This window comes from Andrographis paniculata, unplaced genomic scaffold, assembly GCF_009805555.1.
Source record: "Andrographis paniculata isolate CXL003 unplaced genomic scaffold, ASM980555v1 Contig80END, whole genome shotgun sequence".
In the NCBI taxonomy this organism is placed as follows: Eukaryota; Viridiplantae; Streptophyta; class Magnoliopsida; order Lamiales; family Acanthaceae; genus Andrographis; species Andrographis paniculata.
The window spans coordinates 3459644-3476827 of record NW_026137618.1 but is presented as its reverse complement, the minus strand read 5'-3'; the positions used below and the strand labels follow the sequence as shown (position 1 = coordinate 3476827).

The 17184-nt window shown below is 35.4% G+C and overlaps 1 protein-coding gene across 4 annotated transcripts; it reads right to left on the bottom strand.

Annotated features, from left to right (window-relative positions):
* Positions 1–5745: 5745 nt before the first annotated feature.
* On the bottom strand, positions 5746–11536 carry LOC127241137 (late blight resistance protein R1-A-like). 4 transcript variants are annotated; one of them, XR_007836470.1, is made up of 4 exons: positions 8013–11536; positions 7334–7690; positions 7005–7107; positions 5746–6857 (listed from the first exon to the last, which is right to left on the bottom strand). XR_007836470.1 is itself a non-coding variant. In XM_051260054.1 (2 exons), exons 1-2 carry the CDS (start codon positions 11476–11478, stop codon positions 7680–7682), a joined length of 3477 nt encoding a protein of 1158 aa, XP_051116011.1. In that variant the 5' UTR covers positions 11479–11536; the 3' UTR covers positions 7241–7679. The 4 variants fall into 4 exon arrangements, 1 of the variants encoding a protein (XP_051116011.1); XR_007836469.1 differs by having other exon boundaries at positions 7009–7107; XR_007836468.1 differs by lacking the exon at positions 7005–7107.
* Between the last annotated feature and the right edge of the window lie 5648 nt (positions 11537–17184).

Below are 17184 nucleotides of genomic sequence, written 5' to 3'. Positions count from 1 at the left end.
CTCAATAATGTAATTTTCCTAACTGAAGTATATTATTTACTTTTGTGGGTACTTGTTCCCCTCCAGTATATCTGTGCAGTGATTTGGGTGCTGAGAAACATATAGAGGTATATATTAGAAATTTTGGATTACCAATAATGAATAGAGATGTATACATGACCAAAATGTAAGTATATATAAGCAACCTTTTAAAATATCATTCGTTAGTTTAAAATAGTCGGTGATCAACAAAGTTTACTTTAAAATATAACATCAACGGTTAAGTACCCCTATTTAACCACAAATCTAAGCTATTCATCAATCCGATCCTAACAAATTGCATCCTAAACATTCAGATTGGACTAGACAGACCCTCCGGTGCCCTTTGCTAAAATTCTTGCTGGAATTTTAGCCTTCAAGTCTTGGCCTCATCGAATTCGGGCGCCAGCCGCCCGGTGGGTAACGGTCTTTATTGTATAAAGCGTAGCTCTTAGCTATGCATACAAGTGGGCACAATCGAGACTCTTACCTTGATATCTGTATAGTCTCTTAAGTTTAGTCATCTTTATATAAAACAAATGTATAGATAATCTAAAGGTAAGACCTTTGTATTCTTTTTCGGGTCTACCATTATTTCAACAAAAAACACAAGTTTATGGCATACGAAAATAAGTAATCTTCTATTTGAGACATATAAATTAACAATCAAGGCACACCAAAGGCAATGAGAGACACTCGAAAATAATATAAATAACAAACAAAATTTTTATTAATCAACAAAACAGACATTTATAATCCTAAACCCTAACCAACTTCATGAGAAAGGCATCGTCCAACACCATAGTACTTAAAAAATCACCCGACAAAAAATAATTTGTCTACGGTATTTGAAGAAAACAAGAAGCACCGCCCGCCTCACATCTCAACTATTTTACTATAAATATAAATCTAGAACATTGCAAATAAATGTACTTCTAAAGACAATAAGATCATTTAAAATTTTATACACATAAAAATAACTCATATTCGACCCGATGGTGCAATACGATATCAAAGTAAAATGACCCGTTACCAAATCTTGTACAAACCCAACTGAGACACAAATAAAATAAATCCAAGTACACCATGAACTAAAAAACTTGATCCTACCAAAAATATAAACTTTTAACTTATTTTTCAAACTCCGCTTTGAGGTGGATGTTTTTTTCGACATCTCGAGCGGGAACGGAGCTCTGGCTGGCGAGTGGAGACTTCCGACGACGGCGAAAGTTTATACAATGAGGCTTGACGGCAATTACTTTGACGGGGGGTTTCGACGGAGAAGGGTAGTTTGAGAAGAGATGAGTTTCAAAAAAAATAACCAAGCTACAACTTTAGATGGTGGGTTTTATTAGAGTTTTTTTTTTTTTTTTAAATTTCTGTAATAGATTTCAGTATATAAATAAATAATTTCAGGCACATCACTTGATATTTTCTTTGTAGCAGTGGGATAATTTTGGAGTATGTAATTAGATAATATAGGTCTATATAAAATTAACAGAAGTACATACAATATTCGTAACATTATATTGCGATTTCAGGGGTAAAATGGGTACTAGGGAGTTAAATGTAAATGGAAATTAAAAGTAGGGAGTGCCAGTGCACTATGAAAATCAAGAGGGACTGAATTTAAATGTGTCTTAGCTTAGAGGGATTTTAGTCCAAGTGCCCCAAAATATATTTTATTTTCATTTAATTTCTGATATACGCTATATATGATAGTCTGTTTGGTTATGATTGGGTAAAAAATAAATTTGAAATACTATTTTAAAAAACCAGTAATTATACTTTTGTAAAGAATAAAATTATATATAATATTTATTGATGTTGGGGTGCAAACCCAAGTCCCACATCGGAATTTGTGAAGAAAATTTCACACCTTATAAGTCCCAAGTGAACTCCACTAGAACGAGGCTTTTTGGAGAATATCCAAAAACAAATCCGTGCGGGCTCAGCCCAAAGCGGACAATATCATACTAGTGTTGAGTTGGTTAAGTCCCAACAGCGGGTCGGGCAGGGAAGGTCATTGGTTGGTCCTTAGTTTGAGGGGAAGTTGGAAAGAAAATTTTGGAGGATATCCAAAAACAAATCCGTGCGGGCTCAGGCCAAAGCGAATAATATTATAGTAGTGTTGAGTTGACCCAATCTATAAATATATATTATAGTAATTATAGAAGCATTTAATTATGCATATTTTCTGTTACGATCTATGCAATAAATAACTATCAATCTCTATATGGAAAATAATATCATTTTTTATTAAAATCTAAAACATTATTAAGTATCATAGGGAGGGTGTTGGTTTTGTGGGCGAGTTTCTCTCAATTCTCCATTCGGACAATTTTTGCCTCGTGTAGAAGATAGAGTAATATTTTGACGCTACGCAGTCCAATTCTTTTGTTGAATACGACCATATTGCTTTTGCATCGTTGTCAAATGTGGCTAAGCTTATATATACATATCGGTCGTGTTTGTCCATAATATACTTGCAACATATTTTGTACTTTCAAATAGCATATTGTACTATGATTGACATCATATATTACTTATATGGAAAGCATGGTAATAATCGAAGTGGCTAGCGCAAATCTTGAGTTAAATTCTTATTAAGTTTAGTTTCGTATATGAAATGCATAAATGACATTTTTATATAGAGAACTATTATTTACATCAATGGATAATATATCTATTACATTAAGAAATCTTATGTTTTTTTTGTCTTACTCAATAGTTTTTTCTTTCCCTTTTTTTCATTTTTTATGCTGGGGTTGCCCCCAACCCAATCATTTTATTTTCTTTTATATATAAAATTAATTTTATATTTTTTAATATATAGTGAATTGCCTCCCATAAAAAATTATTTCATTCAAATCCTAAAATCCATCAATTGTTTCTCTCTGTTTAAATATTGTTTGTATAGATTATAATATATAGGCAAAATAGCAAAAACATGCCTTGTGACTTTCGAATTTGCTGAAATCTCCCTAGCTTCGAAACTTCCGTAAAATCTACTTGGGGATTTAAAATTGTTGCAAAAATCCCATTTTATTTAGAACTTAACGGAATTGTATCCCACACGCCCAAACTGCGATTTTTCTATGAAATTGATATATTGTTAGGTGAAATTACAAAATTACCCTGAAGCCCTTTTACATATATTTAGAAAAAAAAAAAAAAAACCCTTATTAAGTAGTAATAATTAAAAGACATATAATTTCCAGCTTCCCTTCTTCAATGGAACAACGCCCTTCTCACTTCACCGCGGAGGTGTTGTTCTAGTTGGCCCGATGCCGCGCACCGCTCCTCCGCTGCCGCCCGCAGCCGACGATCGCCGCGCAACATCAGTTACCTATCTCTTTCCTTCGGTTCAAATCGACGCAATTCGCCGGCAGTGTTGCTCTTCTGTAATTCCAGTCGCCGCCTCCAGCCTCTTCTCTGCACAGCCTGTGTCCATCCAAACTCGCCCAAGTCCAAGCGCCACCAGGTCGCCCACGCACACCAGGCCTAGTCGCCTCCGACCATCGCCCCTGCCGCGCCCAAACCCTCACTCCACAAATTTTCCAAAAAAAAATTCTTTTTTCGGGGGTAAGAAGAAGAAGAATAAGGTGGATATAAGTAATCTACATCACAGCTGGCCTCCGATCACACTCATCAACCATGAAAAAATTCGTCAAGAACAACAAAATTCAACTAAAGTACAACGATTTTTTTTTTAAAAGAAAATAGAAATCCAATAGGCAGAATAATTGAATCTAGACGTCACTGCTAAATTAGGATATACCCAAAGAGTGATTTCAAAAAGCAAAATGAAAGAATAGAGATTTGGAAAGTAGGGCAGAACAGTGACGTAAGAGAACCGGAGCAGCGTGCGGCGTCACAACGGCGGCTAGCGGACCGGATAGAGGGGAAGAAAATAATTTGGAAATTTAAGTTTTATTATAGGAAATGATGAAAATGATGCTGAAGGGAAGGGAATAGAGAAGAAAAAAATAGGTAGGAAAGAAGAAAAATGTGGAAGGAAAGAAGACTATGAAATGGTGATAACCGGTAGTGGGTGTTGATCGATGGTGAGAAGGTTGAAGAAAGAGGTGGCTATGGCGGCCGGAATCGCGATGGTGCAATGGCCGCGGTAGTGTGGATTGGCGGAAGAAGAGAATGAAGAAGGCGGTGGCGTTGTTGAAAGAGACGAGGAAGGAGAGAGAAAGTTCTATAGAGTAAACAGAAGAAATCTAATTTAGATAGGGGCATAACAGTCAGTATATGTAAAAGTTTAACACCTTTAGTGTAATTTAGAATAAACGGGCAATTGTGCAACATTTTAGAAACCACGTGTAGATTTTATGGAATTTTTGAACCACGAGGGTTTTTAGCAAATTTGAAGAACTGGGGAATTTTTGCTATTTTTCCTAATATATAATATATTATTTTTTATTTATAAAAATATTATATTAGAAGAAAAAACAAAAATACATCTTATAATATTCATGCCCAGGGCCGGTCCTGACTTTCGAAGGGCCCAAGGCGAAATAAAAATTAAGGGCCCTTAAATATATATATATAAAATATTTTTTTATCTATAATAAAATATAAATAATAAAAAAAAACTTTTTTTTAGTATTCTTATGCAAAAAATATCAATAATAATAATAATAACGCAAAATTGTTCACAATTCTCATATAGTTTTGAAACTTAGCATAAAATTTTCGTATACTTGTGGTGTTGTATTAATTAATATTAACTTTGTTTAATGCATGAAAAAAAAAATTTCAGTAACACTTAACCATCAAACAATATTCCTCTATTAACACAATAAAATCAAATAATATTTATATATAACATAAATATATAATGCACCCTATTTAGATTGGGCCCTGGACGGGCGCCCCTCTCGCACGGGCCTAGGGTCGGCCCTGTTCATGCCGCTATTTTCTTATTTGTTTCTCCTTTTCTTTTCTTTTATTTTTTAGAAGAAAAATTGTGTGAAAATTAAAAATAAATTCATTATGAAACGATATCATTATATATAAAATATCAAAGACATACATTCCTATCTTTTCATATTCCCTGTCTATGATGTTGAACTTTTCTTGAAGATAAAAATATTTTTTATTTATTTTATTTAAATTTTTTAATTATTGATTAATTGAATATTAAAAATTTTATGGACATTTTAACCCCAGCTGGGATGTTTGTTCCGTCATTGCATATTCCATTTAGGAGTGCCAATATATAATAAAAGTATACTAACATATACTTTTACATAGTATAACATTTGTTGTGTTATGATTGTATTATAAATATGTTATGTTGTATATAATATATATTTTATATTTTTATTACATATGTTGATTTGGTTAAATCATTACTATGCTTATTTGGTCAAATAAGTTAGATCTGCCACCTGCATTTAGATATATATGTTAAAAAGATAATGTTGTTGATGTTGGTTGACTCTTGTATATAAATAAATAAATAATGTGGGCGTATCCCTTCAATGTATTTTATCCATTCTCAAGCCCGAGATGACATCAATTCAAGTTAAGTGTATCGGTTCGAAAAATTCTCATAATAGTACTAGGTAAACGTTAACCTATATTTCATCTTTAACCTGAGGATATAACCATTAAAAATTATGAATTATATCAAACCAATTCATCATTTTAGCAGGAGTAAAATTAAACATACAAAGGAATGTAATACAAATTAGTAACTGTTATCCCAAAACAATTTTTACACGGGCAAGAGCGTCCCAAAACGGGATTGGTCCAAGAATTTCCCAAGGCTTTGCCCAGAAATAAAAGCCCATTACGGATAAAAGGAAGCCCAAAGTCAGATCGGCCCAAGAGATCATTTTTTTTTAATAACGTGGAAATCTGCAATCGCTGCCAAAAGTGCAAAGCCGAACCTAACATGCTGAAACTAAGTCTGACAAGACAAGTCATGAGGTCGACCTGGAGGCGTTAGGGTTTAAACCCCACGATTACAAGTTCACTCCCCATACATCAGACCTCTTTTTTCTTTTTTTTTTTTTAACATGGTATGCGCAGTTACCCATAACCAAACCAACCTTATACACTACAAACTAGGCCCACAAGGCAAGTCACACTAGACGAATGTGTGGCAGGTGGACCTAGAGGCATTGGGTTTAAACCCATGACCGCATGATCACAAGTTCACTCCCCAGACCATTAGCCGATCCCTAATGAAACAATCATACCCAAGAGATCATCTTTTTTTTTTTTTTTTTGATCGGATACCCAAGAGATCATCTTTGTTCCTATAATAGGGGGAGAGTGAAGAAAATCTTGAGAATAATATAAAAAAAAGGAAAAGCAAGAGTCAAGAGAACCATCCGAACCAGCCAAAAAACCTAGCTTGATTCATCATTACTTCAGCATCTTTTGTTTCCAGTAATTCAATTCCTAGATGATTAATTTTTGTTGCTAGACTAGACCGGATATTTTCTTGAGTAGACCAGGAACCCAATTCACGTCGATTTCACCAGGCCCAACTCATCCGGCCGTTATCGACGAAATTTTAGTGATAACAGACACATCCAATGGACTTCTATGCAGTTGAGGAATAGGAAGTTACCATCGCCAGACGAAACCACAATGTCGAAGGCGAAAGGAACTGCCGTTGAAACTTCAGCGCCGCACGTATCCGGAGAAATCACGCAGGATGAATCCTCTGCTGCTCCCGAAAGTGAGGAAAGGATTGTGACTATTTCTGCCAGTGCTTTTCAAAATCAAAAATTTGTGGGGAAATCCAAGCAGCCCTCCACGAATTGGCTTTGACACTCTCTCAATATCTCGTCGACATCCTCAGGCCAACCAAGCTAGAAAGAAAAAGTTGAATTACTTAAACTTAACACCCTTCTATATACAACTCAAAGTAAACTATCAAGATCGAATTGATATCTAAAGGTTCTATACTATCTAATGTTTACAAGAAATTAATATAAATACGTACACAGAAATCTTACATACTTCTCTAGCCTTCTCCCGGAATTTAGCTACCGTTTGGATTTTCTCTGGTGGCTAATTATGGTTGTTTCCATTTTTTTTTCTTGTCACTATTTTGAGAATCTACAACAAACAGATTGTGTGCATGGATCAAATATTTTTATTTTTAGTTTTGTAAATATTAAACAACGTATCCTAATGGCTTTGAACTTATACTCTCTATACTTAGCAACATAGTATATTGCTAGAAAAAAAATGGGGAAAAAAATTCAGGACTTAAAATATTCTTTAATATCTTGTGAGGCTTTCGACACTGTCGTGGGAGGGATAAGAGTTCTTCATCACTTACATCTTCTGGAGAGTGTTTCCCGAAATGCTTTGAATTTATAAGCTCTCCATTGATGCATTGATGAAACCAATTTGCTATTATAATTTCCAATGAGTTGAAGATGCTGGATCATTATCACTAATATCTTCATCTTGCTCATTCTCTTTCGCCACCAACAATGCCCTTTTTATGAAGTTGATCTTTTCCAACAATCTTTTCACATCGCCGCGAATGTCTTAGTGTGGACAGCCTTAGCTGTTTCTGTCAACAGACTTTCCATTTCTTGGCTTTTACTCAATGGGTGTCTTTCTCCATGGCTTTGACATGTTTTCTGTCTAGAAAATTGCGGCCTTGTAAAGCAGCCTCGTCAAGTATTTCCTGAAGACATTTTAAATAACCAAAAAATTCACAAGCAGCAGCCGTCATTCTTGCAGTGGAAGTACCAATTTTATTATATGATGTGTTCAACTGAGAAAATATTGCTAACAAACAATATATATATATATATACACCATCTTGGCAGATCATACACTATGCTGCACTCACTTCACATAGTTTGTGAAAATTAAATTATATTTCTTTCGTTTGTTGATTCTTCTGAAAACTTTGTATTGATTCAGCCATAAATTAATAGGCATAATTGAAAATGGAAAATAGTATTGTATGCTATCGTGAATGAGTGTTGTTGAGAAATAAATACCTTGTGAGCTATCTTCACTTTGAGGCCTTATTAACCTTCTTTTGATGTATTTTGACTTTCGTAACAAATTTTCCACATCCCTGGAGAAGGATAAGAGGTCTTCAACAGTTGCATCTACCAGTGATTGTTGCCAAAGATGTTTCGAATTCAGTTGCTCTGCTGCCTTGAAAAGATCAATTATTGCTAAACGGAAAAGAGGTTTGGTTATATGGTGTATACTTTGAGGATAAACTTCAACAACTTCTTGCAGTAAATGGATGAAGTCCTTCACATTGTCCACTTGTTCTGTGTTTAGGTGATGGCAGCCGAGTTCATAAGCCTTCCGGAGGACCCCCAAGACGCATGCTAAATCAGACCAAACTAAACTAGCAGCCTCGGACATTGTGGCAGTGACAGAACCAATTTGATACTCCCTCAAATCTTCATCAGTAACAAACATTTCCTTCAAAATTGTCAATGAGTTGATATCATAGGATGTGGCATCATCATCGGAAACATCAATTTCCTCGCCTTCTTTCCCTTCCTCTTTAGCCACCGCCAACGCCAACGCCTTTCTTATGAAGACTATTATTTCCAACAGTCTTTCCACATCTACACGGATGCACTTACCAAGTATTGGCATCAAAGTTTTCGAGCGTAGTCTATCTATCACAACATTCGCTTTATGCGTAGCTAGGGCCATTTCGCGAAGCAAACTTTCCATTTCTTGGCTCTTCCTTGGGTGAAAAACTTTGAAAAAATGTATGGCTTCCTCCACAGCTTCCATATGTTTTGTGTTTAGAGTGTGGCTGCCATGTCGAACAACCTTGTCGAGACTTTCCCAAAGATATTTTGAATAAGCAAATGTTTGACAACCAGCCCCTGTCATTCTTGCAGTGTAAGTACCAACTTGATATCGGACGGACAGTTCTCTATCTATGACGTCAATTCTAGTCCCATTTTCACACTCAAGCTGCTCCTTCCATATTTCCTTTGCCGAATCAATGACAGACTCGCGGCAATAGTCCACAATAATTGATTGCAATGTAGGTACATCTCCAATGCCCATGGGGATCTCCTCCAATAAACGTAATTCAGTAAGTTGAAGGCTCTCAAGAATAGGGAAGTGCACCGATTCAGCTCGCCAACACACTAAATCATTTTTGCCAATGAGCAATTCTTTCAGGCTAAGAAATTCCCCTTGAACAGGCTCCCACTCGGACCCTTCCACATCACCATATATATGAAGATGTTCAAGACTCGGCAATGAACCAACAATTGACATATCCTCCCATGCCATTCTACAATTGTACAAAGATAATTCTTTGAGAGAATTAGGAAAGGTCATGTTCTCCGAGTAATTTCTAATCATTAAAGATTCAAGTTTCTCTAGTTTATCAAGATTACACAGAGAAAAGTTCGATGGTTTTACTCCCCCCTTAGATCCATCTTCATAAGAAACATTCAATTTCCTCAAACTTGGGATCCGATCAATGATTGCCTTGGTACACTTGAAATTGTATATTCCATCTATGGTGTGGAGGTCATTTAGGACAAGAAAATTCTCCCCCTCAATATCGGTGGCAATAGGATCAGGTAGAATTCCTCCTGAAACTTCAATCTCTCTGAGCTGTGGCATCTCCCATATATCTTGAGGCAATTCCTTAAGTGAAGGGCTTAAATAAATTCTTAAACTTTGAAGGTTCCAAAGTAACTTCAATGTTGAAGGAATAAATAATTTCACCTCCTCTAGATAGACACGATGCACTTCAATTGGATGCAAAATTTCTGTGTCAAAACAGTCATCGTACTCTGAAATCTTCACCAAATTAAGTCTTTTAATGTGCAAATACATCTTCATGCAAGCATCACATACAAAAGAATTAACTTGTGATGATAATCCAAATGTATAAGATGATCGCCCAATATGCATTCCTTCTTTGTTTATCAGTATATCTAGACAAAGATTACAGTGCACAACTTTTATAAACCTTTTTTTAACACTTTGGCTTCTAGGTAATTGGAGAAAACATTCATCTTTTGACTCCCTTAAGCAAAGATCTCGTAAAAGATCATGAATGCCGCACTGAGATTCACCTCGATCAAATATTAGATTTCTATCAATGAGACTTTCAACGTACTCTCTTGCAATATCTTCCAAACTTCTAAAACTCATTGATTTAATGAATCCTTCAGCAATCCAGAAATCTACTACCTCCGAAACTGCAATCGAACTATCTTCCGGAAAAACTCTCAAATATAAAAAACAGGGTTGGAGATGAATAGGTAAACTCTCATAACTTAAAGATAGTATTTTCCTACAATGCTCATCATCTCCCAAATTAGCGAATGAGCTAATATGATCTAGAACATACTCCCAATATTTTACCCTCCTTTCAGAGTTTGCAAGCAATCGACCCACAACAACAATTTCTAATGGAAGTCCTCTGCAACATTTTGCAATTTCCTTTGCAAGCTTTTCTAAATGACCGAATGGGCAATCCTTTTGGGAGAAAGCACTTTGACAAAATAAACTCCAACTTTGGTTCTCATTTAAAAATGTTAAAAGATATGGATCATGAGAAGCCAAAGAAGCAGCCATGTTTGAGAGTCTAGTTGTTAACAAAATACGACTGCCATCTCCAGTGTTGGGAAAGTACCTCCGTAAATCATGCCAAGCTCCAGTTGACCACATATCATCCATAACAACCAAATACCTTCTACCAAATAACTTTTGGTAGAATCTAATTCCCAACTCATCTAAACTTTCACATGTTTCATTTTCTCCTGCCTTTTCTTCAAGACCAACTTTAAGGATTTGTTCAGCACTATAATGTTGCGATATGGAAAGCCAAATCCGTAAATCAAAGTGATCGATGACACATAAATCATCAAAGAGACTTTTAGCCAAAGTGGTCTTACCAATACCTCCCATTCCGACAATTGAGAGGATTTCGAGATTAGATTTACCTCTGATGAGCTTGTCCCTGAGAATGTTCACATGCTCATCCAGTCCCACGACAACACTGCTGACATACGCAGCAGCTGCAGACGAGCCACCAGCAGTAACAGAAGCATTGGGTTGCGTTTGAGCTTGAGCATCTTCTCCTTCTTCTTCGATCATTGGAAACTCTTTTTCGATGCTAGCAAACTTTTGGATCAGTGTCTCCATTTCTTCAAAGAAATCTGAGAAGTTTAAAGTATCACTTTCTCCTTGAGAGTTGGCATAGAGTAGATTGGATACGTGGAAGTTCATGGCACCTTCTGCTTCTGTTGCAGCCTCAGCCATTTGCCTCCACAAGCCTCGAAGCTCGGGGCACTTCCTTCCAGAATGAAGCTCGACAAACTCCAGCAAGGAGTTGACATTTTTTTTAAGAGCTTCGACTTGTTTGATGTCAGCACGAGGGACATCAAAGCGTGCACGATAATGGAGATTGTCGAGGACATGAGTGAGAGAAACCAAGGATGCGTAAGCAGCAACAGCCATGTCTCTAAGGTATTGAAGATTGAAAACACAGATGAAGATGAAGACTATGAGAGAAAGAGCGTTGGGATCTATGAAAGGAAATCAAATTTATCTTTAACGTGTGGTGCTGATAATTATGTGCTCTTTAAGGAGTAATAAGTTTTAATTGACTTCATTTTAAGGATTTGGCCATAGGTAGGTTTGATTGGTTACTGAGTTCCAATTAAAATTTCAGTGTTATTAACTTTATAAAGTGATATAAATAATTATTTTATAAAATATTTTTTTAAAAAGATTAATACTACCTGGTCCCCTTGAGAAATTTGAGTTTGAGTTTGGTTTTATTTGAATTTTGAAGTGAGTTTGAATTTACGTTTGTATTTAGGTTTGGATTAAGTTTGGAAAGTTTTGATGTGTATTGATTTGATCATTATGAATATAATAATATAAATGTATATTAATTTGTATAATTTAATTATAAATTTATATATCTACATAGATTTTTAAATTTTTATTTATGTATATTATAAAAGATTTTATTCTCTACATACATTGTGACATATATGTTGTATATATTTTATTAAATTATACATATTATAAAAATTATAATTTACATTTATAATTTAAATTTAAAAATAAATAAATAAACATAGGTATGTCAGCGCCTGTCCCCAAACTTGGGTTGGAGAAAAACACCCTTAGTATTTATCTTTGAATATAAATATTATATTAATACTAAGTACAAACTAAGAGAAAAAAATAAAAATATCTAGTATTGTATAATACAAAATATAAGAATATTTTTACTATTAATTAGTTTGATAAAAAAATTAAAATTAAAACTACATCCTGATTTAAGTAGTTACAGGAATATGAATATATATATATGTGAATATTACAGTATCCAGTTAGAAAAATACAATTCCATTCAATGTAGACACAGGTCTCAACAGTTATACATGAGCACATGAAAGAATAGAATTTAGTAACCAATTCAAAAAACTTATGTACAATATATGTAGTATTTTATTTATTGTATGAAAGTTAAATTAAAATTTGCACAAAATACTCTCATTATAAAAAAAATTGGTATTTAAGTGTAAATATAAATCTAATTATATAAGTTTTATACAAATAAAAATATTAAATAGATTTTATTAATAAAGTAAATAAATAAATAATTGATTAATTCTTACTTTTATAGTTTTTTTTTTTGCAAAAATATTATTATCTGATTTTTATGAAAAACTATAAAGATGAATGATTGATTAATCATTTATTTTTTTATTTTATTCAAATGCGTGTTATTAAAATACAATAGGGTAAGTTGTTACATAGTTTATCCAGTTAAAAATGAAGTATTACATGTTCGTAACGTGGAATATGAAACTAAAGAAGAAAATGATGAAGAATAAGATTATCCAAACACACCTAACAGTCCAAAACTGATAACACGGGTTTGGGGCATGTTCTCTTAATTATTTATATAAGCATATGTCGCAATCTCTGACTAAACTTGTGCTTGATGATGCCAAAATATCTTGGAAAATGTGTTTTTACTCTTTTCTTATATCATTTGATATGTCTTGGTATATTGATAATTTCATTGTGATTGGAGGCAAAGAATGGGAAAATTCCATTCGCGTGGAACATAACCAAGTCATGTAATGGCTTGTTGTGTTGTCAAATCACAATCTCTTTCGCGCTTGTGAAGGCAAGAGATGTTAACTCCTAGAAAGAAGAGCTTGACATTCACTTTTGGAGAGTCACTACGATCCGCATGAGAGTGAATCTCGAACATTGAAATCAGTATATGCAATATTATATCCAATTGAAATTTGTAACCGCCAACCTTCTAAAAGCTTTGCCGGTGCCTATAAAGTGCTCTAGCTATAAGGAGCTTCAGAAGTCTAGCTCAGGTGGTTGGCAACACTTGTGAGAGGAGTCGCGTGCTCGCCATCCATCTTCTTTACTTTTTGCACTTAGATAAATTTATTGCTTTCATAGTGTAAATGCAATGTTCAATTCTTGACATAATAAAGTATCATTTTTCTTCAAATATGCAATGTTCAATTCTTGACATAATAAAGTATCATTTTTCTTCAAATAAAATTAGCTTGGATTCCACACTAATAGGTTGATCCAGGACCCATCGCGAAAGCGATTCCTTGATCGCAATTTGGCTTAGAATATTTGGCAGTAGGTAGGGAGTAAACTAATCTTTTTAATTAATTAGTCATGGTGTCGAGGAGAATGACTCACATGACATATAATAATGGCTTAAAAAATGGGTCATTAGCTCAAGAATTAACGAATTAGTTTGTCGTTTCAACTATTACCTCTAGGCCTAGTAAAGCATTGTGAATGCGACACGCTTAGCAGTCAAATCTTATGCGATCATTTACACGCAACACTCTATCGTACAAAGTATATACATATATCACAAAAATACTCTGACTTCACCGAATCACCACTTGCTTTCTTCATTCCATAATACTCCCTCCGTCCCACATACCATGTCCACGTTGCCGTTTCTGTCCGTCCCACATTCCATGTCACTTTCCTTTTGTTGAAATATGATTATACACTTTAATCTCATATAAAATTTTAATTTTTTCTTTTTGTTTTAATTAAACTAATTAGTTATCTTGATCTTAATTTATAATTATTTATATTATAGGATAATTATTTTCACTAATACATTCTTAATTATTTACTAATTATACTCCTCCTAAAATACCTTGTCTACGGTGTAGCAGACACGGTATGTGGGACGGAGGGAGTATTATATATGTATCCTCAATGCTCACTATTAAACATCCCATCCATTGCCACCATTGCGATATCACGAACCTTGAATATGCCACGCGATCATTTTTCACTTCAATCACCCATCCTTCTTCCCTTCATATATGTTACATAAATATATATTTTGCGATTTAAATTATTCATTTTAATGCAACTCAATTTCATTCTCGATTTCATAAACGTATATATTTATTCGCCTCAAGTTTTTCTTCAATATTAATGCCCCGAGTTCAACCCACACTCATCGATTATCATGAGAAAAATATATTATTTGATAACATTTTTAACTACAACACGACATTCCTTAAATTACCATTAGTTACATCCCACATCTATATGGGCATTAACAAATCTCCCGGGAGAGCGGGTACTCCTCGGGTTTCTTCATCGCTGCAAGTGAGGGTGATTTCCGGCCAATCGCCAGCTGCAAATTCATATATAAGGCGATATAAAAAATCCATGCCAATCGATTAAAGTTGGCTCTGCATTACACGAGAAAGAGGTGCTCCCCGCGATGTATAATCAAGTTGGATCTTTGCAAAGCGTTCGATTATGTTTCATGGAACTTCCTCTACAAGCTCCTCATTGATTTGGATTTTCCGAGGCATCTTGTGAATTTGATTTTGGAATGTGTCTCTATGGTGTCCGTCTATTTGATGATTAATGGCGCCTCATATGGTCTCTTTCAACGAAGAAAAGGCTTACGACAAGGGGATTCACTATCTCCCTACCTTTTATTCGTCTGTATGGAATAATTCTCGAGGCTTCTTAAATCCCAAAGCCACCTTCGTGAGATGAAGTCTCACCCAGGTTGTACGGACCTCAAAATCACACATCTAGCCTTTGTGGATGATATTATTATCCTCTCTCAGAGAGATCATCATTTGGTACGGATTCTTACGTACCGCATTTCCAGCTTTGGGAAAGTCTTTGGCCTCAAGCTGAACATCACAAAATCTAATGTATTTATGGTGGGTTTGGCTGCGGATATGGCTGATTCTCTAATGGAGACCACGGGATTCTCTAAGGGCTCCATCCCTTTAAATATTTTGGTGTGCGCATTGGCCCCGGTAAGCCGAAAGCTACCCACTTTGATGGTTTAATTTCTTCAATTGCAAAACACATTCGGACTTGGAATGGTTGCAATATTTCTTATGCGGGGCGATTGGAGCTTATCCGATCAATTATCCAAGGGATTATTTGCTTTTGGCTTTCTATCTTTCCGATGCCTCTGACCGTTATTCATTATATTTCCAAACTTTGTCGATCATTTCCTTGGCAAAAGAAATCGGCAGCTGTGGCATGGAATCTTATCTGCTCCCCTAAACATGAAGGGGGCTTGGGCTTCGTTCTCTTCTGGAATGGAACTTAATTCTCGCTTGCAAAATATATTTGGAGGCTTCACACGGATAAAGTCCTTGTGGGTTAAATGGATGCACACCCGCTATTTTAACACAGTGCAATTTATGGGAGGGACAATCTAAAAATTTCAGATTTCTACTTTGTAAAAACTTAGATATCTAAATCCCTCTATTCTCTCTTCAGATTGCTGGGTAGCAACTGGTATGCTGCGAACATCTGGAACAGCCCTGCTTTGCCCAAGAATATATTTATGCTGTGGCTTGCGGCCCATGGAAAATTAAAAACAAAGGATTGCTTCACCTTCCTCGACATTGACACGATTTGTATCCTTTGTAAAGAACAAAATGAAGATCTTCAATATCTGTTCTTCCAGTGTTCCTTCTCCTAAAAAGTATGGAATGCAATCTGCTCGTGGCTTGCTGTACCAGGGCGGCCCTATTCCATTGAACAAGTCATCACTTGGATGCAGACTTTAAAGCACAAGCAGCCTTATCGTCTTTTCCTCTCGCTTGCTACTGTTGCAGCCACATGTCTACTATATTTGTAAATAATTTCAAATTCGGGAAAAAAAACACTCTATATCTGTATTTCCCTTTGCTTCTCTCTGCCGATTTTCACTGTATGATACAATACATATATCAAGCCAAGACTTCGAGATCAAGATTCAAATCATCCAATATCTTCAGTAACTAAAATACTTATCTCCTACTTAAAATAAATACTATCCAAAAATATAAAATAAATTACCAAACATAAAAGATACAATCTATGTATATATATATTGGCCAAATATAAAAAGATACTCCATACGAACACCTCCCCTCAAAGTTGGCGTGTGAAGATCACAAACACCCAACTTGCGCAATAGAATCTCAAACGGAGTTGAACCGAGTGCCTTGGTGAACAGATCAGCCAATTGATCAGCACTGCGTACAAATCGAGTCACAATGAGTCCACGGAGAAGCGCATCCCGCACGAAATGACAATCAATTTCGATGTGCTTGGTGCGCTCATGGAACACAGGATTCGCAACAATATACAAGGCCGACTAGCTATCATAATGAAGACACACCGGATATATGTGATCAACACCAAAATCGCGAAGCAAGCTTCGAAGCCATGTCAATTCGCAAATAGTAACCGCCATAGCACGATACTCTACCTCAGCCGAAGAACGAGATACAACAGCCTGCTTCTTTGTCTTCCAAGAAATAGGAGAAGATCCCAAAAGAATAAAATATCCAGAAAGCGAGCGTCGAGTCATTGGACAGCTTGCCCAATCAGAATCACAATATGCTTGTAAACGCAAATCACAAGCAGAACGGAGCAGAATACCTCGTCCAAGACATCCTTTCAAATAGCGTACTACATGCAATGCAACATCCCAATGAATCTCCAAGGGTGCCTGCATAAATTGAGCTAAAATATATACACAATAAGAGAGCTCTGAATGAGTAATAGTCAAATAAATTAGACGATCAACCAATCTTCGGAATGCTCCAGCATCACACAGAGGGGCACTTGTTGTAATAGCTAAACGATGATTCTGTTCTATAG

Coding starts and splice junctions, on each gene's coding strand:
- LOC127241137 (XM_051260054.1), bottom strand. CDS start 11,478: ATGGCTGTTGCTGCTTACGCATCCTTGGTTTCTCTCACTCATGTCCTC.